We start from the raw sequence: 23180 nt of genomic DNA on the forward strand, positions 1-23180 counted from the left end.
GTACGATAGGTCGATTTGAGTCCAGTTTCACCTTTGAGACCAAGCTGGGCGCTTTCGCACATGCTAAATCAGGGCGGGACGAACTTGTTTAATGTGAGAGCAGCATGGAATAAATGTCAGATGTTTGAGAGCCCCAAGACATGAACATCAGATATTTGAGAGAGGAAAGGAGGAAGGGAGGGAGGAAGGGAGGGAGGAAGGAAGAGAGGGTAGGAGGGAGGAAGAGAGGAAGGAAGGAAGAGAGGAAGGGAGGGAGGAAGAAAGGAAGGAAGGAAGGAAGAGAGGGAGGGAGGTAGAAGAGAGGAAGGAAAGAAGGAAGAAAAGGAAGGAAGGGAGTGAGGAAGGAAGGAAGTAAGGAAGGAAGAGAGGGAGGGAGGTAGAGAGGAAGGAAGGGAGGAAGAAAGGAAGAAGAGAGGGAGGGAGGAAGAGAGGGAGGGAGGAAGGGAGGAAGGAAGGAAGGGAGGGAGGGAGGGAGGGAGGGAGGGAGGAAGGAAGGAAGGAAGGAAGGAAGGAAGGAAGGAAGGAAGGAAGGAAGGAAGGAAGGAAGGAAGGAAGGAAGGAATCAGAGTTGGAAGGGACCCCCAGGGTCATCTAGTCCAACACTCTGCACAATGCAGGAACTTCACAAATACCTCCCCCTAAGTTCACAAGATCGGCATTGCTGTCAGATGGCCATTTAGCCTCTGCTTAAAAACCTCCAAAGAAGGTTTGGAGGACCACCACCTCCCGAGGAAGCCTGTTCCACTGAGGAACGCTCTCACTGTCAAGAAGTTCTTCCTAATGTTGAGCCAGAAATGCTTCTGATTTAACTTCAACCCACTGATTCTGGTCCCACCTTCTGGGGTCACAGAAAACAGTTCCACACCATCCTCTATATGACAGACCTTCAAGTACTTGAAGATGGTGATCCTATCACCTCTCAGCCGCTGCCTCTCCAGGTGAAACATGCCCAGATTTTCAACCTTTCTTCATAAGACAGGAGGGAGGGAGGGAGGGAGGGAGGGAGGGAGGGAGGAAGGAAGGAAGGAAGGAAGGAAGGAAGGAAGGAAGGAAGGAAGGAAGGAAGGAAGGAAGGAAGGAAGGAAGGAAGGAAGGAATTCTCAGCCCCCTGAGCAAACTACGACCATTTTCGCACACAGCTTACCTCGCAGTCACAATCCTGTTCCCTCCGCAGCGTCTGTCGGATTTCCCACCATCTGCGCCGGAGTTACAGGAAGTGCCGCGGCTTTGCGTAGCAAACGTAAACTGGGTTTTAGCGGTTTATGTTTGCTATGCAAAAGCCGCGGCACTTCCTGTAACTTGGGCGCAGATGGTGGGAAATCCGACCAGACGCTGCGGAGGAAACAGGATTGTGACTGCGAGGTGAGCTGTGTGCGAAAACGGTTTAGAACTCCCAGAATTCTCTGGAGCATGGCCATGCTAGTAAAACCAGCATAAAACAGGTTTATAACCTAAGTATGCTGGCCTTAGAAGAAGATGAAGATATTGGATTTATATCCCGCCCTCCACTCCGAAGAGTCTCAGAGCGGCTCACAATCTCCTTTCCCTTCCTCCCCCACAACAGACACCCTGTGAGGTAGATGAAGATATTGGATTTATATCCCGCCCTCCACTCCGAAGAGTCTCAGAGCTTCCCTTCCTCCCCCACAACAGACACCCTGTGAGGTGGGTGGGGCTGAGAGGGCTCTCACAGCAGCTGCCCTTTCAAGGACAACCTCTCCCAGAGCTATGGCTGACCCAAGGCCATTCCAGCAGGTGCAAGTGGAGGAGTGGGGAATCAAACCGATTCTCCCAGATAAGAGTCCGCACACTTAACCACTACACCAAACTGGCTCTCCACACCAAACTGGCTCCTTAAGTGACATCCTTAAAACAAACGAATTAACCATTTCTGGAATCCCATGCAAAGATAAAGCTCTGAGAAGAAATATGTAGTAGGTGAAGAATACAAACAAAACAAAGAGTTGGAAGCTTTGAGGGCAAGGAATTGGTCAGATATATCAGACATCTAACACTGCTGTCAGAAACAACAATTTCCCCATGCATGGTTGACACCGAATCCTAAATTCATATTGGAAGGGACCTCCAGGGTCATCTAGTCCAACCCCCTGCACAAGGCAGGAACTTTACAAATACCTTCCCCCCCCCCCCCCATACAAACATCCCCAGTGACCCCTGCTCCGTGCCCAGAAGACGGCCAATCCCTCCAGGGTCCCTGGCCAAACCGGCCTGGAGAAAAATTGTTGACTGACCCCAAAGTGGCAATCAGCATCTCCCTGGATGTGTAAGAAAGGGCCACGAGAACCGAGCACTCTCAGTCAGTCAGTCAGTTTAATACGGCTCTAGGCCAATCAACAACAACAACACAACACATCGATAACAATACAACAACAACACAACACCAAGCTAAAATATCACAAAACAATATAATAACTATGTACAACCATCAAAGTAGTAATAAAATTTTCTGCTATAGGCAATACTTAACTAAGGGCAACTTTCTTTCAAATACAAGCAGTGTTAAATTTCTTCCTGTCAAGGTCGGAAACATATAGGAACTCAGCAAGAGCCAGGGAAAGTTGATCACACCCGTCCCCTAGGAGGAAGTGCAAGACTTGGGCCTGATTTAAAGATTCGGCTAACATTAAGTGGTTCCGCAGAAGTTTGTACCTTACCTCTGTATGGAAAAGACAGTTCAGAATAAGATGGGGAACAGTCTCAACCTCCTCCAGGCCGCACGGACAGATCCTGTCTTCTAGCGGAATCTTATGGAAACGGCCCCTCAGAACTGCTGTGTCCAGAATGTTCAAGCGTGCCAAGGACAGCATCCGCCTGATCTTAATTGGCTGTATCTTTCCTAGATACCTGGCACTTTTAAGATCACTTGTAAAGAGAACCGAGCACTGATGCAGCCCTTCCTGCCCCCCTTCTCATAATCTGCCTAAGTTCACAGAATCGGCATTGCTGTCGGATGGCCGTCTAGCCTCTGAAGGCAATGAGAAGAATATCTGGTCGGCTGCCCTCTCTAAGCCTCCAAATAATCTGCCTTCTGTCTCTCTCCTCTGCCCTCTTATGCCGAACCGTTCCAAACTGGGGGGGCGGGCAGGATTCTATGTTAATGAAATGCTCTTTAACAAACTGTCAGTATCAGAACTTCCATCCCGTGTTTAATGTGCACCCTTCTCCAGCCTGACCTGTGCAAAGCTAGGGTTGCCAACTTCCAGGTAGGACCCTGGGGATCCCCTGGGATTACAGGAAAGGAAAGGAAAGGTCCCCTGTGCAAGCACCAGTCGTTTACGACTCCGGGGTGACGTTGCTTTCACAACGTTTTCGCGGCAGACTTTTGACGGGGTTACAGCTGGTCTCCAAATAACAGAGACCAGTTCGCCTGGAGAAAATGGCTGGTTTGGAGGGTGGAGTCTATGGCATTGTACCCCACTATGGCTCCTGCTTTCCCAAACTCCGCCTTCCCAGGCTCCACCCCCAAATCGCCAGGAATTTCACAACCCAGAGTTGGCAACTAATATGTGATACTGCTGGTTTGGAGGCATCCAGACAAGAGTGGTGTTATGTATTGAACTAGGGTTGCCAATCCCCAGGTGGGGGCAGGGGATCCCCTGGTTTGGAGACCCTCCCCCCATCTTCAGGGTCATCAGAAAGCGGGGGGGGGGGGGGGAGGGAGGGAAATGTCTGCTGGGAACTCTGTTATTCCCTATGGAGATTTATTCCCATAGAAAATCATGGAGAATTGATCCGCGGGTATCTGGGGCTCTGGGGGGGCTGTTTTTTGGGTTAGAGGCACCAAATTTTCAGCATAGCATCCAGTGCCTCTCCCCAAAACACCCCCCAAGTTTCAAAAAGATTGGACCAGGGGGTCCAATTCTATGAGCCCCAAAAGAAGGTGCCCCTATCGTTCATTATTTCCTGTGGAAGGAAGAAATTGAAAAGGTGTGCTGTCCCTTTAAATGTGATGGCCAGAACTCCCTTTGGACTTCAATTATGCTTGTCACAGCCTTGATCTTGGCTCCACCCCTAATGTCTCCTGGCTCCACCCCCAAAGTCTCCTGGCTCCACCCCCAAAGTCCCCAGATATTTCTTGAATTGGACTTGGCAGCCCTATATTGAAACATAAGGGACCAGGCCGCATGGTGACCGCTACAGAAGGCGACCCCGGGTCCCGGATGGAGCTCGCCTGTCACCCCGCCCATCAAGATCTGTGGCGGGAAGTTTGACCGACCAGGATTGGCCTGGTCGGATGAGGGGGCTGTAATGTATATAAGCGGGGCCTGGCCCGCGTGTTCCCTCTCTTGTAATGTGCTACTGAATAAACTATGTTGCCATCAAACCGTCTCGGTTCTCAGTACATTACAAGTGGAGTTCCGGAGCCTTAAACGATTCGTCGTTGATCGCTGTACGGCGACGGATTCTGTAACTGTCTGCCTGTTAATGCTCTCGTTGGCTCCCCAGCCCCCCCAAAACTCTTTTTCTCCACCTAATAAATGTCTCTTGCAATATCGTTTCTCACCCAGCCTCGATTGACTTAGCATCTTCCACCGGCAACCCAAACGGAAAAGGCTAAAAATATATCTTGTCGATGCCATTGCGAGAGACAGGGGCGCGAGAAACCAGCACAAGAAGAAGTTTCACAAGAGAATCGTCGACGTTCATAAATAACAACCCAGCTGCCCGCCCCGCCCCCCCCCACTCCACTTTCACTCAACGCATAGAGGTCGTCTTGTAGAAGAAGAGGTGCCGGAGCTCATCCGCACAACACGTCTATCAGGCCTGGAAAAGCAAGCTGTGATGCAGAAGGAAGCAAGAGAGAGGGAGAAGGAAGCAGAGGACAGGCAGTCACTCCGGGGCCTGATAGGAACCCTCCGGGGGCCTGATTAGACCCCCCGGGCCGCATGTTTGACACCCCTGATGTAGAGGTTCCAGTGCGAGGGCCAGGCGAATAGATGGGACTGCACAGGTGTGGAGCTTTTCTTTGCAACAAAAATAGACGCTTCAACACTAAATAGCATTGATCTGGTGCACATTTACTCAGAAGTAATCCCCACTGAGTTCCACGGGCGCCCTTCCAAGATTGCAAGCTGAGATTCCAAAAAAGAATATCGCTCGTCATCGTTTGTTCCACCTTTCCCTGAACAGCCAGATAATGGCTGAGAAGAGTGAATCTCCTGTATATTGTTTAAAAGGGTCGCTTTGGTAACTGGCAAATAACCACCGATTGTTATAGCTAAAAATAATACATGAAAATGGTGATTTTTTTTTTTTTTTAAAGGGGAAGATGACCCAATCAGGGGAGATAATACCCTTGTTTTAATCTAAACGTGGGGAAGAAAAATGAACCAGGCGAAATCCAACTGGGAAAAGAAGGTATTGGATTTATATCCCGCCCTCCACTCCGAAGAGTCTCACAGTGGCTCACAATCTCTTTCCCTTCCTCCCCCACAACAGACACCCTGTGAGGTAAATGAAGATATTGGATTTATATCCCGCCCTCCACTCCGAAGAGTCTCAGAGCGGCTCACAATCTCCTCTCCCTTCCTCCCCCACAACAGACACCCTGTGAGGTAGATGAAGATATTGGATTTATATCCCGCCCTCCACTCCGAAGAGTCTCAGAGCGGCTCACAATCTCCTTTCCCTTCCTCCCCCACAACAGACACCCTGTGAGGTAGATGAAGATATTGGATTTATATCCCGCCCTCCACTCTGAAGAGTCTCAGAGCGGCTCACAATCTCCTTTCCCTTCCTCCCCCACAACAGACACCCTGTGAGGTAAATGAAGATATTGGATTTATATCCCGCCCTCCACTCTGAAGAGTCTCAGGGCGGCTCACAATCTCCTTTCCCTTCCTCCCCCACAACAGACACCCTGTGAGGTAGATGAAGATATTGGATTTATATCCCGCCCTCCACTCCGAAGAGTCTCAGAGCGGCTCACAATCTCCTTTCCCTTCCTCCCCCACAACAGACACCCTGTGAGGTAGATGAAGATATTGGATTAACACGTGGAATTCACTGCCACAGGAGGTGGGAGCGGCTACAAGCATAGCCAGCTTCAAGAGGGGATTGGATCAACATATGGAGCTGAGGTCCATCAGTGGCATTTAGCCACAAGGTATTGTCGGAACTCTCTGTCTGGGGCAAGCGATACTCTGTGTTCCTAGTGCTTGGAAGGGGGCACAGTGGGAGGGCTTCTAGTGTCTTGGCCCCACTGGTGGACCTCCTGATGGCACCTGGTTTTTGGCCACTGTTTGACACAGAGTGTTGGACTGGATTGCCTGATCCAACATGGCTTCTTTTATGTTCTTATGAAATCTCCAGCCACCGCCTGAAGGCTGGCAACCCTACCTCAAACAGAGATGTCAGCTGCATTTAGGGAACTGAAAAACAATGTAGGAAAAAGTGAACCTCAGCGGCTGTGGAAATATCTTTCTTAGTGCTAGCTCTTCATCGAAAAGCGGACAGCAAACGCAGGCGAGATGTTAAAACAAGAAGGGCGGGGAGGAAAGACAAGGGCCGTGCTGGTAATGGCAGAACCCCATTTGCCAGATGGGAGAGATGTGATTTAAGGCCCTCTTTGTACTTTAATTACAGGTTGTTGTGTCCAGAAGAAAAGCTCTTGGGTCGGAGCACAACGAAAGAGGAGGTGACAAAAGTGCATCTGTGGGCATGAGCCAGGAGAGAGCTCAAGGGATTTATTTCCTTTATTTCTCTCTTGACTTCCACCACAATGGGGACTCAAAATGGCTTACGACTCAGGGGTGTCAAACATGTGGCCCGGGGGGCGAATTAGGCCCTCGGAGGGCTCCTATCAGGCCCCCAAGCAATTGGCTGTCCTCTGCTTCCTTCTCCCTCTCTCTTCCTTCCTTCCGCATCACAGCTTGCTTTGCCAGGCTTGCTCAATCACACAGCAGAGCTACACAGCAAAGCCTCTGTTTTCTCCGTTGGCTGATGTTCCTCCCTTGGGGAGGAAGGGGGGAGGGAGAGCTTGCTTTGCCAGGCTCTCTCGTTTAAACAATTTTATTAATAACATATGGTAACAATGTCTGTTTATATCATTACTATCCCTAACCCAAATGAAATTTTCCAATCCCTCCCTCCCTCCGTTACGAGACTCCCGCCGAAGTTATATACTTGAGTTCACTTATAATGGTACCCTGGCATCACAGCTTGATTTGCCAGGCTCTCTCAATCACACAGCAGAGCTACTGAGCCAAGCCTCTCTTCCTTCTATTGGCTGAGGATCCTCCCTTTCCTGGTCCACTGGGGAAGGAAGGAAAGAGCCAGCGCTTCCTTTGCCCAGTTCCCTGGATTGCACAGGAAAGCGACAAAGAAAGCACGTAACAAGCCTAATTGAACTCCAAAGAAGTTCTGGCCATCACATTTAAAGGGATCACATGCCTTCCCTACACTGGAAATAATGAAGGATAGGGGTGCCTTCTTTGGGGGCTCATAGAATTGGATCCCCTGGTCCAATCTTTTTGAAACTTGGAGGGTGTTTTGAGGAGAGGCACCAGATGCTATGCTGCAAATGTGGTGCCTCTACCTCAAAAAAGAGCCCCCGAGCCCCAGATAGCCACAGATCAATTCTCCTTTACACCCTATGGGAATCGGTCGTCATATGGAATAATGGAGTGCCCAGCAGACATTTCCCTCCCTTCCTCCTCGCTTTCTGATGGCCCTGAAGCAGACGGAGGGCCTCCAAACCAGGGGATCCCTTGGCCTCACCGAGAGAGTGGCAGCCCAAGGAGATCCCCAGGCCCCACCTGGAGGTTGGCAACCCTAGATGCGGTGGCAGTGAAAAGTGGCAGCCGCCTTAAGGTTGTCGAGGCGAGTTGCTTAACCTCTGCGATCTGAAGAGATTGGCCCAACCTGGGCTGCCAGAATCGGGGTGAGAGATGAACAGAGGTGGTTTGCCATAGCCTGCCTCTGGATAGCAACCTTGGTGTTCCGTGGTGGTCTCCCATCCCGATAAAACTCACTGAAAATGTCAAGACAGCGTGCAATTGCAGTAAAAAAGGCCAACGCCATGCTGGGAATTATTAGGAAGGGAACTGAAAACAAATCAGTCAGTATCATAACGCCCCTGTATAAATCGATGGTGCGGTCTCATTTGGAGTACTGTCTGCAATTCTGGTCGCCGCACCTCAAAAAGGATATTAGATCATTGGAAAAAGTCCAGAAAAGGGCAACTAGAATGATTAAAGGGTTGGAACACTTTCCCTATGAAGAAAGGTTAAAACGCTTGGGGATCTTTAGCTTGGAGAAACGTCGACTGCGGGGTGACATGATAGAGGTTTACAAGATAATGCACAGGATGGAGAAAGTAGAGAAAGAAGTACTTTTCTCCCTTTCTCACGATACAAGAACTCGTGGGCATTTGATGAAATTGCTGAGCAGTCTGGTTAGAACGGATAAAAGGAAGTCCTTCTTCACCCAAAGGGTGATTAACACGTGGGATTCACTGCCACAGGAGGTGGCGGCAGCAAGAAGCATAGGCAGCTTCAAGAGGGGGTTGGATCAGCATATGGAGCAGAGGTCCATCAGTGGCTATTAGCCACAGGATATTGATGGAACTCTCTGTCTGGGGCAGTGATGCTCTCTGTATACTTGGTGCTGGGGGGTGGGGAGGGTAAAGTGGAAGGGCTTCTAGCCCCATTTGTGAACCTCCTTGAAGGTGGCTATGCTTGTGGCCGCCACCACCTCCTGTGGCAGTGAATTCCACATGTTAATCACCCTTTGGGTGAAGAAGGGCTTCCTTTTATCCGTTCTAACCCGACTGCTCAGCCATTTCATGGAGTGTCCACGAGTTCTCGTATTGTGAGAAAGGGAGAAAAGGACTTCTTTCTCTACCTTCTCCCCCTTGCTCCCGCATGGCTTTCTCTACCCTCCTCTCCTCCCGCATGGCTTTCTCCTCTCACCCTTCCCCCCACCCCCCCCCGCCAACCCTTTTTCAAAAATTCATGAGCAAAATATGTTCCTTTTCTTCCAAGCCGGAGCGCCGAATCTATATTTAGCCTCCCTGCCAGTGAGCCTGTCGCAGGAAGCAACCAGGCGGAAAAGCAAAGCCGTCGCACTCCGGCGGGCCTGTCTTATGGTGCCACGTCGCCCAAGCAAACCAGCTGCCAAGAGTCTTCCTCCCGAGAGGCAGAGGGAAGGCCGGCAGCGGCTTCACCCTCGCAAGGAGGTGCTCGGCTGGTCTCCTAGGGCGAGCAAATATTGCCTGCAGGTAACCGGGCAGCAAAGAGTTTATTGGTTTTTATTTTTTTTTAAAAAACGCCCCCTATTTATTCATTTTTGTCGCGCATTTGTTCCATCAGGAGACTCAACGTGACATGTACGAGTCAGGTTCCTTACTCTAGGGCAGGCGTGGCCAGACTTGCTTAACGTAAGAGCCACATAGAATAAATGTCAGATGTTCGAGAGCCACAAGACATGAACATCAGATGTTGGAGAGCCATAAGACAGGGAGGGAAGGAGGAAAGAAGGAAAATAGACGAGGAGGGGGAGGGAGGGAAAGGTCGAAAGAAAGCAATTTTAACTTTAAATGCATTCTCCAAGCCGTTGGCTGGCTTGGTTGGAGAAGTGATTTAAGGAGACAAATGCCTTCTCCAAGCTGGCCGACAGGGTGGTGGCGGCTTCGAAAGAGGTGCCGGGGATTGAACCTGGGACCTTCTGCAGGCCAAGCAGATGCTCTAGAAAAGCTATGGGGGCGGGGAGTGGGGTGGGAATTACTGCTGAATTTCAGATGGGAGAAACACGTAAATGATTAGGTTGTAAGAACATAAGAGAAGCCCTGTTGGATCAGGCCAATGGCCCATCTAGTCTAACACTCTGTGCCACATCGTGACCAAAAAACTCAGGTGCCATCAGTAAGTAAGTAAGTAAGTAAAATTTTATTTGTATCCCGCCCTCCCCGCCTAGGCAGGCTCAGTTTGGCTAACAACATTTCATACATGTACAGTAATAAATATAAAACTTTAAATTTAACAATGAGAAGTTTAAACATCATATAAAAACCAGTTAATGTATTTAAAAATTCATAATTTGAATTGATCTGGCAGCAATGGTGGCATTCTGACGCTAGTTTCTGCCAGTTTGAATAGTTCCATGATGACATAGGTCCTTAGAACAGGACTGTGTTGGCGGGTCCTTAATTAGCAACCATTCAGCAGTCGATATATGCTCGTTTAAAGAGGGCAGTCTTGCAGGCCCTGTGGAACTGATCAAGGTTCCACAGGGCCCGCACCTCCTCAGGAAGCTGATTCCATAGGGCAGGGGCCACGATTGAATAGGCCCATGCTTGGGTATTCTGAAGCTTGATCTCTTTCGGCCCAGGGATAGTCATTTTATTTTTTCCGGCTGACCTCAGTGCTCTCTGGGGTTCATACGGGGAGAGACGGTCCCTCAGGTAGGCCGGTCCTCGGCCATAGAAGGCTTTAAAGGTAATGACCAACACTTTGTACTGGACCCGGTATATAATTGGAAGCCAGTGCAGTCCACGCAGCCCCGGCCGTATGTGCTCCCATTTCGGGAGTCCCAACAACAGCCTGGCTGCTGCGTTCTGCACCAGCTGCAACCTCCGGGTCCGGCACAAAGGTAGCCCCAAGTAGAGGGCATTACAGTAGTCCAATCTTGAGGTGACCGTTGCATGGATCACTGTTGCAAGGTCGCAACGCTCTCGGAAAGGGGCCAACTGCCTTGCCCGCCTCAGATGGAAGAATGCCGACTTGGCAGTGGCTGCTATCTGGGCCTCCATTGATAATGAAGGCTCCAGTAAAACACCCAGACTCTTTACCTGGCGCGCTGGTTTCAATGGTGTGCCATCGAAGGCTGGGAAAGCTATTTCCCCTCCCAGGGCGCCGCGACCCACACAAAGGACCTCTGTCTTCGCTGGGTTCAGCTTCAGCCCACTCAGTCTGAGCCACGTTGCGACAGCCTGTAAAGCCTGGTCCAGATTCCCTGGGGCGGAGGGTAAGGAGGTCCACCAGTGGGACCACAAACAGCCTTCTCTCTGAATGATTCTGAGTGGAAGGAGAAACACATCCTCATTGCACAGTTAGGGCAAGTGAGGGTAAGTGAAGCCAAAAATAGCCTTTCTGAATGGTTCTGAGTGGAAGGAGAAACACGTCCTCATTCCACAGTTAGGGCAAGTGAGGGTAAGTGAAGCCAAAAGTAGCCTTCTTTCTGAATAGTCCTGAGTGGAAGGAGAAACATGTCCTCATTGCACAGTTAGGGCAAGTGAAGGTAAGTGAAGCGATGTTGGATCAGGCCAATGGCCCACCCAGTCCAACATTCTGTGCCACACAGTGGCCAAAAAACCAGGCACCATCAGGAGGTCCGTCGGTGGGGCCACAAACAGCCTTCTCTCTGAATGATTCTGAGTGGAAGGAGAAACGCATCTTCATTGCACAGTTAGGGCAAGTGAGGGTAAGTGAAGCCAAAAGTAGCCTTCTCTCTGAATGGTTCTGAGAGGAGAAACTTGTCCTCATTGTACAGTTAGGGCAAGTGAGGGTAAGTGAAGCCAAAAGTAGCCTTCTTTCTGAATAGTCCTGAGTGGAAGGAGAAACATGTCCTCATTGCACAGTTAGGGCAAGTGAAGGTAAGTGAAGCCATGTTGGATCAGGTCAATGACCCATCCAATCCAACACTCTTTGCCACACAGTGGCCAAAAAAACAGGCGCCATCAGGAGGTCCATCAGTGGGGCCACAAACAGCCTTCTCTCTGAATGATTCTGAGTGGAAGGAGAATGTCCTCATTGTACAGTTAGGGCAAGGGAGGGTAAGTGAAGCCAAACGTAGCCTTCTTTCTGAATGGTTCTGAGTGAGAGGAGAAACACGTCCTCATTGTACAGTTAGGGCAACTGAGGGTAAGTGAAGCCAAAAGTAGTCTTCTTTCTGAATGGTCCTGAGTGGAAGGCGCCATCAGGAGGTCCACCAGTGGGGCCCAGATACTAGAAGCCTCCCGCGCAAGCAACAAGAATACAGGGCATCGCTGCCTCAGAGAGTTCCAACAAGAGAAAGGGCTCTTAGTACCGTGAAAGAGTTGTCACTGCAGCGGGTAAGGGAGACCCCCCCCCAAAGCCTCTGCATGACTTGCTGTTCTGCATCTGTCTCCTCCAAGAACAGGTGTAAACGGCGCGCCACTGAATCACAGAATGAGCCAATCCCAACCAATGCAGAGGTGAGCGCTGGCCTACGCACATGCACAGCAGAGGTGGATAATTGGTATAAGGAGAGGCAGAAGCGGTGACTCATAAGCCGACACAGCTGTCTGCCTCCTTTGCAGATGACTTTTTGGGGCTGAAGTGAGTTGATTTATTCGTTCCTTGCAGGGCGTTGTGGCCATGACTGTCCCTGGCGTTTCAAATGTTGGCTTACGGCAGGGGTGTCAAACGTGCGGCACGGGGGCCGAATCAGGCCCCCGGAGGGCTGCCATCAGGCCCCCGCGCAACTGGCTGTCCTCTGTTTCCTTCTCCCTCTCTCTTGCTTCCTTCTGCATCACAGCTTGCTTTGCCAGGCTTGCTCAATCGCGCAGCAGAGGTACAGAGCAAAACGTCTATTTTCTCCATTGGCTGAGGCTCCCCCCCCCAGTCCCCTGGGGAAGGAAAGAAAGAGCCAGAGCTTCCTTTGCCCAGTTCCCTGCTCCCTAATCTTTAATAGGTAGACACATGGCCCGACCCAACATGGCTCGGCCCAACCTGACATGGCCTGGCCCCTCAAGGTCTCATTTATGTCAGATCCGGCCCTCATAACAAATGAGTTTGACACCCCTGCGTTTACAGGCCACCTTAAGTCCGATATAGAGAAAACAGGACTGGCCTGCCTGGCCGAACTGTTGTACCCTTTCTGGAGGGAACTCTGCAAGGGACTTCAAATGCTCCCCAAAGTGCACAGTACAAGCATTACCCAGGGGCTGCTAACCTTCAGTTGGTCTGGCGATCTCCCAGGATTACCAGAGATCAGTTCTCCTGGAGAAAATAGCTGCTTCGGAGGGTGGACTCTAGGGCACTGCGGCCCACTGTGGTCTCTCCCCTCCACAAACTCTGGCTTTCTCAGGCTCCACCATGAAATCTCCAGGAATTTCACAATGCAGAGTTGGCATACCCATTACCACCACACGGCCCTCTAGATCAGGGGTGTCAAACATGCAGTGCAAGGGCCGAATCAGGCCCTCAGAAGGCTCCTATCAGGCCCCCAAGCAACTGGCTGCCAACTGCTTCCTTCTACCTATATCTTGCTCCTTACTGCTCAATTGCACAGGAGCTACAAAGCAAAACCTCTGTTTTCTCCATTGGCTGAGGCTCCTCCCTTGGAGAGGAAGGGGGGAGGAGGGAGAGCTTTGCCAGGCTCTCTCAGTTGCACACCAGAGCTACTGAGCCAAGCCTCTCTTCCTTCTATTGGCTGAGGCTCCTTCCCCCTCCAGTCCCCTGGGGAAGGAAGGAAAGTGCCAGAGCTTCCTTTGCCCAGTTCCCTGGATCCCATGAGAGAAATACAACGAAAGCATCTTTAAGACCAATGAGTGCTAAAGTTTTAAGCAAGGCCTGGCTGACATAGCTTGCTCCCAACCTGATATGGCCTGGCCCAACAAGGTCTCATTTATGCCAGATCTGGCCCTCGTAACAAATTAGTTTGACACCCCTGCTCTAGAATTGAAGTCAATACATGATATGATGATGATGCTATTGATGCTATTGGATTTATATCCCACCCTCCACTCTGAATCTCAGAGTCTCAGAGCGGCTCACAATCTCCTTTATCTTCTTCCCCCACAACAGAAACCCTGTGAGGTAGGTGGAGCTGAGAGAGCTCTCCCAGAAGCTATCCTTTCAAGGACAACTCTGAAAGAGCTATAGCTGACCCAAGGCCATTGCAGCAGCTGCAAGTGGAGGAGTGGGGAATCAAACCCGGTTCTCCCAGATAAGAGTCCGCACACTTCACCACTACACCAGACTGGCTCTCCCAGAAGCTATCCTTTCAAGGACAACTCTGAAAGAGCTATAGCTGACCCAAGGCCATTGCAGCAGCTGCAAGTGCAGGAGTAGGGAATCAAACCCGGTTCTCCCAGATAAGAGAGCTATAGCTGACCCAAGGCCATTGCAGCAGCTGCAAGTGGAGGAGTGGGGAATCAAACCCGGTTCTCCCAGATAAGAGTCCGCGCACTTCACCACTACACAAAACTGGCAAAAGATGTGAATCGCCTCTTCATGTATCCCCTGCTTGACCTCCAAGTGCTAATCTTGCCGTTCATGGGGTGGATCTACAGTTGTCAACTCCAGGTTGGGAAATACCTGGAGATTTTTGGGGGGTGGAGCCTGGAGAGGGCGGGGTTTGACTGGAGAAGGGACCTCAACAGAGCACAATGCCATAGAGGCCACCCTCTGAAGCGGCCATTTTCTTGAGGGGAACTGATCTCTCTAGCTGGAGATCAGTTCTCACCTTGGGAGATCTTCAGGCTCCACCTGGATTTTGGCAACCCTAGATGGAACTTAGGCCAGGGATGCCAACTCCAGGTTGGGAAATACCTGGAAATCTTCCATCTTTATCTTTAAACACTAATTTCAGCTCCAGTTCTTGTTTAATATGGAAAATCACTCCCCTTTTCTTCTGTTCAGCCAATGAATAAAATTCTAGTCCCAGTTGTTTATTCCATAAAAAATTCTAATCCTTTTGTTTGATATGCACTTGTAAACAAACAATATTACAATTTTGCTTTTCAAGCCAACGTTGCCTTTCTTTTTTGTGGTGAATTTAGTCCATTTACATTCCAAGATAATAATTTGTAATCCATCATGGTGCAAATTCTTTATATTCTTCATAAAACCTACGCAGTTCCTGTGTGCTTGTAATTGTAATCCTTTTTCCTTGCAGCTCAAAGCTCAGACCTTCAGGTATTATCCATCTATACCTCATTTCATTGTCACGTAGTTTTTCTGTCAATTTTTGTATGCTTTTCTGTCATTTATCGCCTTGGCAATTCTTTCATGATTCTTACTCTGCTGCCTACCACTATCAATGTCTTTTCAAAAATTTTATTCAAGATTTTTCCCACCATTTCTTTGTCATATATTTTATAACCACATCTCTTGGTAGATTATTTTTCTGGGCATATAGTGAGTTCACTCTACACATATAGTCATACATGCTTCTAGTTCCTTCAGGATCTTCCTCCCAAAATTCTGCAATTATTCTTATTATATATCCTTTCAAATCAGTCTCTTCATCCTCAGGTACTCCTCTCAGATGTACCTGGGTTTCCATGAATTTGCAGTCATGAATTGCCACCTTTTCTTGCATTTTTAGCAAGGTGGAATCATGAACTTTCACTCTCTCTTCCACCTCTTGCACTTTCTTTGATGTTACCTCAGTCTCATTTCTGAGCTCTTCTATATCTTTCCTTAGCTCTTCAATGTCTTTTCTAATTTCTTTTTTAGAAGCAGTTATTATGTCTCTCACCCCTTTCATCATCCTGGCTTCTAATTGCTCTTGCATTTTCTCCATTGAGGCAGTCCTTGCACGGGTTAACTTATGCTCTGACATTTAAAAAAACACCGACAATTTTGACCTCTCCAAATTAAATTTAAACTATCAGGTTTGATAGAATAAGGCTTGCCCTTTTCAATAAGCCTAATTTCGCCGTCCTCAGAGCCTCCTGGGCTCAGATATTAATTTTTGAAGTTTTTATTTCTTTCAAAATGGCGGTCGCGACTTTCTGCTTCCTTTTTTAAAAAAAATTTCCTTCAAAAGGCTTCTAAAATAATTATCAGCGATAATGTCCAATAGTATTTACCTTATAATTGTCACCACTGTCAGCTTCACCAATTTTTAATGTCCCAAACACTTTAAAAACTTTGTTTAAATTTTGACCTCCTAGCAATGGCCGCAGATGTTTTTCTATGATATTATAGTCCTAGAGTAGGCTAGCTGCTTCAATGATTTCCCTTTTCCATCCAACACTTCCTGCTTTTCTTGCCACCAAATCCCGTTTTCACTGGTAAAAAGATCTCGCGATGTTTGACGTATTTCCTGTGTTGACTGTGAGAGCTGCAAATCTGTGACGATGGGGCTTTTTCACCAAAACCGCAAGTAGACAAAACAATAAATTCCTTTCCACTTTTTAGCACTGTCCTTTAAATTTACAAGATTCAAATTTTGCCCATTCTCCCCTTCTTCCAAGCTTTCTGAATCTCCATTTCCCACCTTCTATTTTATTTTGTTTAACTTTAAATAGTCCCGGAAGGAAGATAGTCATCAGTACCTTTTTCTGCAGTTATCCAGATCCAACACTGGTATTGTATAGCTTTAGATGTTTAACAGTCTCAAAGAAGGTTAGGATCCTGTCGAGCTTATGTCAAATAAATGACTCTGGAAACTTCTGCAGATGATGAATATGCAACTCGTCTCCGGAGACCCCTCAAAGGAGCCCCCCCCCCGGGACTTCCTTTTAGCCAAGGTAAATCTCCTCAGAGTTTCCTGTGCATATCTTGGACTGATCTCTGACTGAGAAAAGTAGGCAGTAGGCATTAAATTGCCCTCCACTATCCCGAACAGAAGCCCCAGCCTGCACCCCTTCTGAGAAGCAATTCAGCTCGGCATTTTCCAACCCCGGAATTGGGCGGGGGGGGGGGGATGAAACTTGATAATCGGGTTTGGGCAGGAACATAAGAACACATGGCCATATTGGATCAGGCCAATGGCTCATCTAGTCCAACACTCTGTATCACACAGTGGCCAAAAAGGAATCTCAGCAGAGTACAATGTCCTAGAGTCCACCCTCCAAATCAGCCATTGTCTCCAGGAGAGGTGATCTCTGTCAGCTGGAGATTGGTTGTGGATTCTGGGAGATCTGGCAACCCTACACCCCCATTCCCCTGAACCATGTCATAAGAACATAAGAGAAGCCATGTTGGATCAGGCCAATGGCCCTTCCAGTCCAACACTCTGTGTCACACAGTGGCCAAAAACAAGTGCCATCAAGAGATTCACCAGCGGGGCTAGAAGCCCTCCCACTGTGCCCCCCCCGCCAAGCACCAAGAATACAGAGTATCACTGCCCCAGACAGAGAATTAACAGCCACTGATGGATCTCTGCTCCATATTTTTATCCAATCCCCTCTTGAAAGTTGTCTATGCTTGTAGCCATCACCACCTCTTGTGGCAGTGAATTCAGGAGCCTTGAAGAAGAAGAAGATGACAAAGCATTGGATATATATCCCACTCTCCACTCTGAATCTCAGAGTCTAAGAGTGGCTCACAATCTCCTTCACGTTCCTCCTCCACAACACACCCTGTGAGGTAGGTGGGGCTGAGAAAGCTCTCACAGCAGCTGCTCTTTCAAGGACAACCTCTGCCAGAGCTATGGCTGACCCAAGGTCATTCCGATTCGAGCCCACCACTCTTAACCACACTGGCTCTCACAGCATCCCTGACCAACGTTTGTCCAGCAACTGCTTTAAAAAAGGGGGAGCTCCCCACCTCCCTTGATAGCCACTCCCACTGTTGAACAACTCTTACGGTATAAAAGTTTTTCCTAATAGCCAGCCGGAACCTTCTCACCCGTAATCTAAACCCATTCTTGCGAGTCCTCTCCTCTTCTGCCAACAGGAACAGCTTCTTGTCCTCCTCTAAGCGACAGCCCCTCAGATACTAATAGAGAGCAATCCTGTCCCTCCTCCACCGTCCTTTTCTCCAGGCTGAACCTTCCCAAGTCCCTCAGCCTTTCCTCACAGGGCTTCTAAGCAGCAGCCCCTCAGCTACTTCTAGAGAGCCATCCTGTCCCCCCTCAGCCTCCTCTTCTTCAGACTGAACCTTCCCAAGTCCCTCAGCCTTTCCTCACAGGGCTTCTAAGCGACAGCCCCTCAGATACTTCTAGAGAGCCATCCTGTCCCCCCTCAACCTCCTCTTCTCCAGACTGAACATTCCCAGGTCCCTCACCCTTTCCTCACAGGGCTTCTAAGCGACAGCCCCTCAGATACTTCTAGAGAGCCATCCTGTCCCCCCTCAGCCTCCTCTTCTCCAGACTGAACCTTCCCAAGACCCTCAGCCTTTCCTCACAGGGCTTCTAAGCGGCAGCCCCTCAGATACTTCTAGAGAGCCATCCTGTCCCCCCTCAGCCTCCTCTTCTCCAGACTGAACCTTCCCAAGACCCTCAGCCTTTCCTCACAGGGCTTCTAAGCGACAGCCCCTCAGATACTTCTAGAGAGCCATCCTGTCCCCCCTCAACCTCCTCTTCTCCAGACTGAACCTTCCCAAGTCCCTCAGCCTTTCCTCACAGGGCTTCTAAGCGGCAGCCCCTCAGATATTTCTAGAGAGCAATCCTGTCCCCCCTCAGCCTCCTCTTCTCCAGACTGAACCTTCCCAAGACCCTCAGCCTTTCCTCACAGGGCTTCTAAGCGACAGCCCCTCAGATACTTCTAGAGAGCCATCCTGTCCCCCCTCAACCTCCTTTTTTCCAGACTGAACCTTCCCAAGTCCCTCACCCTTTCCTCACAGGGCTTCTAAGCGGCAGCCCCTCAGATACTTCTAGAGAGCCATCCTGTCCCGCCTCAACCTCCTCTTTTCCAGACTGAACCTTCCCAAGTCCCTCACCCTTTCCTCACAGGGCTTCTAAGCGGCAGCCCCTCAGATGCTTCTAGAGAGCCATCCTGTCCCCCCTCAACCTCCTCTTTTCCAGACTGAACCTTCCCAAGTCCCTCAGCCTTTCCTCACAGGGCTTCTAAGCGACAGCCCCTCAGATACTTCTAGAGAGCCATCCTGTCCCCCCTCAACCTCCTCTTCTCCAGACTGAACATTCCCAGGTCCCTCACCCTTTCTTTACAGGGCATCTAAGCGACAGCCCCTCAGATACTTCAAGAGAGTAATCCTGTCCCTCCTTCACCATCCTTTTCTCCAGGCTGAACCTTCCCAAGTCCCTCAGCCTTTCCTCACAGGGCTTCTAAGCGACAGCCCCTCAGATACTTCTAGAGAGCCATCCTGTCCCCCCTCAACCTCCTCTTCTCCAGACTGAACCTTCCCAAGTCCCTCACCCTTTCCCCACAGGGCATCTAAGCGACAGCCCCTCAGATACTTCAAGAGAGTAATCCTGTCCCTCCTTCACCATCCTTTTCTCCAGGCTGAACCTTCCCAAGTCCCTCAGCCTTTCCTCACAGGGCTTCTAAGCGGCAGCCCCTCAGATACTTCTAGAGAGCCATCCTGTCCCCCCTCAACCTCCTCTTCTCCAGACTGAACCTTCCCAAGTCCCTCAGCCTTTCCTCACAGGGCTTCTAAGCGGCAGCCTCTCAGATACTTCTAGAGAGCCATCCTGTCCCCCTTCAACCTCCTCTTCTCCAGACTGAACCTTCCCAAGTCCCTCAGCCTTTCCTCACAGGGCTTCTAAGCGGCAGCCCCTCAGATACTTCTAGAGAGCCATCCTGTCCCCCCTCAACCTCCTCTTCTCCAGACTGAACATTCCCAGGTCCCTCACCCTTTCCTTACAGGGCATCTAAGCGACAGCCCCTCAGATACTTCAAGAGAGTAATCCTGTCCCTCCTTCACCATCCTTTTCTCCAGGCTGAACCTTCCCAAGTCCCTCAGCCTTTCCTCACAGGGCTTCTAAGCGGCAGCCTCTCAGATACTTCTAGAGAGCCATCCTGTCCCCCCTCAACCTCCTCTTCTCCAGACTGAACCTTCCCAAGTCCCTCAGCCTTTCCTCACAGGGCTTCTAAGCGGCAGCCCCTCAGATACTTCTAGAGAGCCATCCTGTCCCCCCTCAACCTCCTCTTCTCCAGACTGAACATTCCCAGGTCCCTCACCCTTTCCTTACAGGGCATCTAAGCGACAGCCCCTCAGATACTTCAAGAGAGTAATCCTGTCCCTCCTTCACCATCCTTTTCTCCAGGCTGAACCTTCCCAAGTCCCTCAGCCTTTCCTCACAGGGCTTCTAAGCGGCAGCCCCTCAGATACTTCTAGAGAGCCATCCTGTCCCCCCTCAACCTCCTCTTCTCCAGACTGAACCTTCCCAAGTCCCTCAGCCTTTCCTCACAGGGCTTCTAAGCGGCAGCCCCTCAGATATTTCTAGAGAGCCATCCTGTCCCCCCTCAACCTCCTCTTCTCCAGACTGAACCTTCCCAAGTCCCTCAGCCTTTCCTCACAGGGCTTCTAAGCGGCAGCCCCTCAGATATTTCTAGAGAGCCATCCTGTCCCCCCTCAACCTCCTCTTCTCCAGACTGAACCTTCCCAAGTCCCTCACCCTTTCCTCACAGGGCTTCTAAGCGGCAGCCCCTCAGATACTTCTAGAGAGCCATCCTGTCCCGCCTCAACCTCCTCTTTTCCAGACTGAACCTTCCCAAGTCCCTCACCCTTTCCTCACAGGGCTTCTAAGCGGCAGCCCCTCAGATGCTTCTAGAGAGCCATCCTGTCCCCCCTCAACCTCCTCTTTTCCAGACTGAACCTTCCCAAGTCCCTCAGCCTTTCCTCACAGGGCTTCTAAGCGACAGCCCCTCAGATACTTCTAGAGAGCCATCCTGTCCCCCCTCAACCTCCTCTTCTCCAGACTGAACATTCCCAGGTCCCTCACCCTTTCTTTACAGGGCATCTAAGCGACAGCCCCTCAGATACTTCAAGAGAGTAATCCTGTCCCTCCTTCACCATCCTTTTCTCCAGGCTGAACCTTCCCAAGTCCCTCAGCCTTTCCTCACAGGGCTTCTAAGCGACAGCCCCTCAGATACTTCTAGAGAGCCATCCTGTCCCCCCTCAACCTCCTCTTCTCCAGACTGAACCTTCCCAAGTCCCTCACCCTTTCCCCACAGGGCATCTAAGCGACAGCCCCTCAGATACTTCAAGAGAGTAATCCTGTCCCTCCTTCACCATCCTTTTCTCCAGGCTGAACCTTCCCAAGTCCCTCAGCCTTTCCTCACAGGGCTTCTAAGCGGCAGCCCCTCAGATACTTCTAGAGAGCCATCCTGTCCCCCCTCAACCTCCTCTTCTCCAGACTGAACCTTCCCAAGTCCCTCAGCCTTTCCTCACAGGGCTTCTAAGCGGCAGCCTCTCAGATACTTCTAGAGAGCCATCCTGTCCCCCTTCAACCTCCTCTTCTCCAGACTGAACCTTCCCAAGTCCCTCAGCCTTTCCTCACAGGGCTTCTAAGCGGCAGCCCCTCAGATACTTCTAGAGAGCCATCCTGTCCCCCCTCAACCTCCTCTTCTCCAGACTGAACATTCCCAGGTCCCTCACCCTTTCCTTACAGGGCATCTAAGCGACAGCCCCTCAGATACTTCAAGAGAGTAATCCTGTCCCTCCTTCACCATCCTTTTCTCCAGGCTGAACCTTCCCAAGTCCCTCAGCCTTTCCTCACAGGGCTTCTAAGCGGCAGCCTCTCAGATACTTCTAGAGAGCCATCCTGTCCCCCCTCAACCTCCTCTTCTCCAGACTGAACCTTCCCAAGTCCCTCAGCCTTTCCTCACAGGGCTTCTAAGCGGCAGCCCCTCAGATACTTCTAGAGAGCCATCCTGTCCCCCCTCAACCTCCTCTTCTCCAGACTGAACATTCCCAGGTCCCTCACCCTTTCCTTACAGGGCATCTAAGCGACAGCCCCTCAGATACTTCAAGAGAGTAATCCTGTCCCTCCTTCACCATCCTTTTCTCCAGGCTGAACCTTCCCAAGTCCCTCAGCCTTTCCTCACAGGGCTTCTAAGCGACAGCCCCTCAGATACTTCTAGAGAGCCATCCTGTCCCCCCTCAACCTCCTCTTCTCCAGACTGAACCTTCCCAAGTCCCTCAGCCTTTCCTCACAGGGCTTCTAAGCGGCAGCCCCTCAGATATTTCTAGAGAGCCATCCTGTCCCCCCTCAACCTCCTCTTCTCCAGACTGAACCTTCCCAAGTCCCTCAGCCTTTCCTCACAGGGCTTCTAAGCGGCAGCCCCTCAGATACTTCTAGAGAGCCATCCTGTCCCCCCTCAACCTCCTCTTCTCCAGACTGAACATTCCCAGGTCCCTCACCCTTTCCTTACAGGGCATCTAAGCGACAGCCCCTCAGATACTTCAAGAGAGTAATCCTGTCCCTCCTTCACCATCCTTTTCTCCAGGCTGAACCTTCCCAAGTCCCTCAGCCTTTCCTCACAGGGCTTCTAAGCGGCAGCCCCTCAGATACTTCTAGAGAGCCATCCTGTCCCCCCTCAACCTCCTTTTCTCCAGACTGAACCTTCCCAAGTCCCTCAGCCTTTCCTCACAGGGCTTCTAAGCAACAGCCCCTCAGATATTTCTAGAGAGCAATCCTGTCCCCCCCCTCAGCCTCCTCTTCTCCAGATTGAACCCTCCCAAGTCCCTCAGCCTTTCCTCACAGGGCTTCTTGGTCTCCAGGCCCCTGGTCCTCTTCGTCACTCTCCCCTGACCCCACTCCATTCCATTCTTCTTGAAGCGAGGCCTCCAGAACTGCACATGACACTCCAGGCGTGTGGCCTGAGCAATGCAGTGTACAGCGGGACGAAAACGACCTTGCGATTTGGGTGTTATGCCTGTGTTGATACATCCCCAAGATCACGCCAGCCTTGCTGGTTACTTTTTTGTTGTTCTCTCTCAAAGCCACCATCTTTTTTTTTTTTTTTGAGGGGGGCGGTGTCTCAGATGCCATGAACGACGGAGCCTTTTCGCCAACCCCTGTCTGCTTGTAAAACAAGGGATTCAGCGTCAGCGCAGGTTCAGAAACCCGTTTGTGATGGCCAGTCCATCCCTAGCTGAGGTCGCAGACGGAGGGAAAGAAATGAAGTGTCAAATAAAAGCACGGAACATACCCTTGGCTCGTCCGTTCCTCAAATCTGATAATGGAAAAGGGAGGGGTGGTGAGAGCCACCCACGGAAGAAAAACACAGACTTTAAAACCTCCATATTTATTGGCAGTGAGCAATGTTCCCTCTAAGCTTCAGAGTCTTGTGAGCGAAAATTCTATTTTGTGAACTACTGGCATTAAAGTCGTGAGCTACTGGCATTAAAGATATGAGCTACTGCATGGATTAGTGTGCCATTTTTCCTGAGCTAAGACAAAAATATGTGAGCTGGAAGCTAAAAAATCTGTGAGCTAGCTCACGCTAACTCCGCTTAGAGGGAACACTGGCAGTGAGAACTCTTGCCAGTTTGGTGTAGGAGAGCCAGTTTGGTATAGTGGTTAAGTGTGCGGACTCTTATCTGGGAGAACCG

The 23180-nt window shown here is 50.3% G+C and overlaps 1 protein-coding gene across 1 annotated transcript in view; it reads left to right on the top strand.

Moving 5' to 3' along the window:
• TDRKH (tudor and KH domain containing) overlaps window positions 1–12265 on the top strand; it is an 89223-nt gene extending 76958 nt beyond the window's left edge. Inside the window, exons 15-16 of the mRNA XM_060257745.1 lie at window positions 9006–9241; window positions 12137–12265. Of these exons, the coding sequence (XP_060113728.1) occupies window positions 9006–9241; window positions 12137–12265 (365 nt within the window). The remainder of the gene's footprint in view (window positions 1–9005; window positions 9242–12136) is intronic.
• Window positions 12266–23180: the final 10915 nt, after the last annotated feature.

The sequence above is a fragment of the Heteronotia binoei genome, chromosome 1 (assembly GCF_032191835.1).
Source record: "Heteronotia binoei isolate CCM8104 ecotype False Entrance Well chromosome 1, APGP_CSIRO_Hbin_v1, whole genome shotgun sequence".
Classification (NCBI taxonomy): domain Eukaryota; kingdom Metazoa; phylum Chordata; class Lepidosauria; order Squamata; family Gekkonidae; genus Heteronotia; species Heteronotia binoei.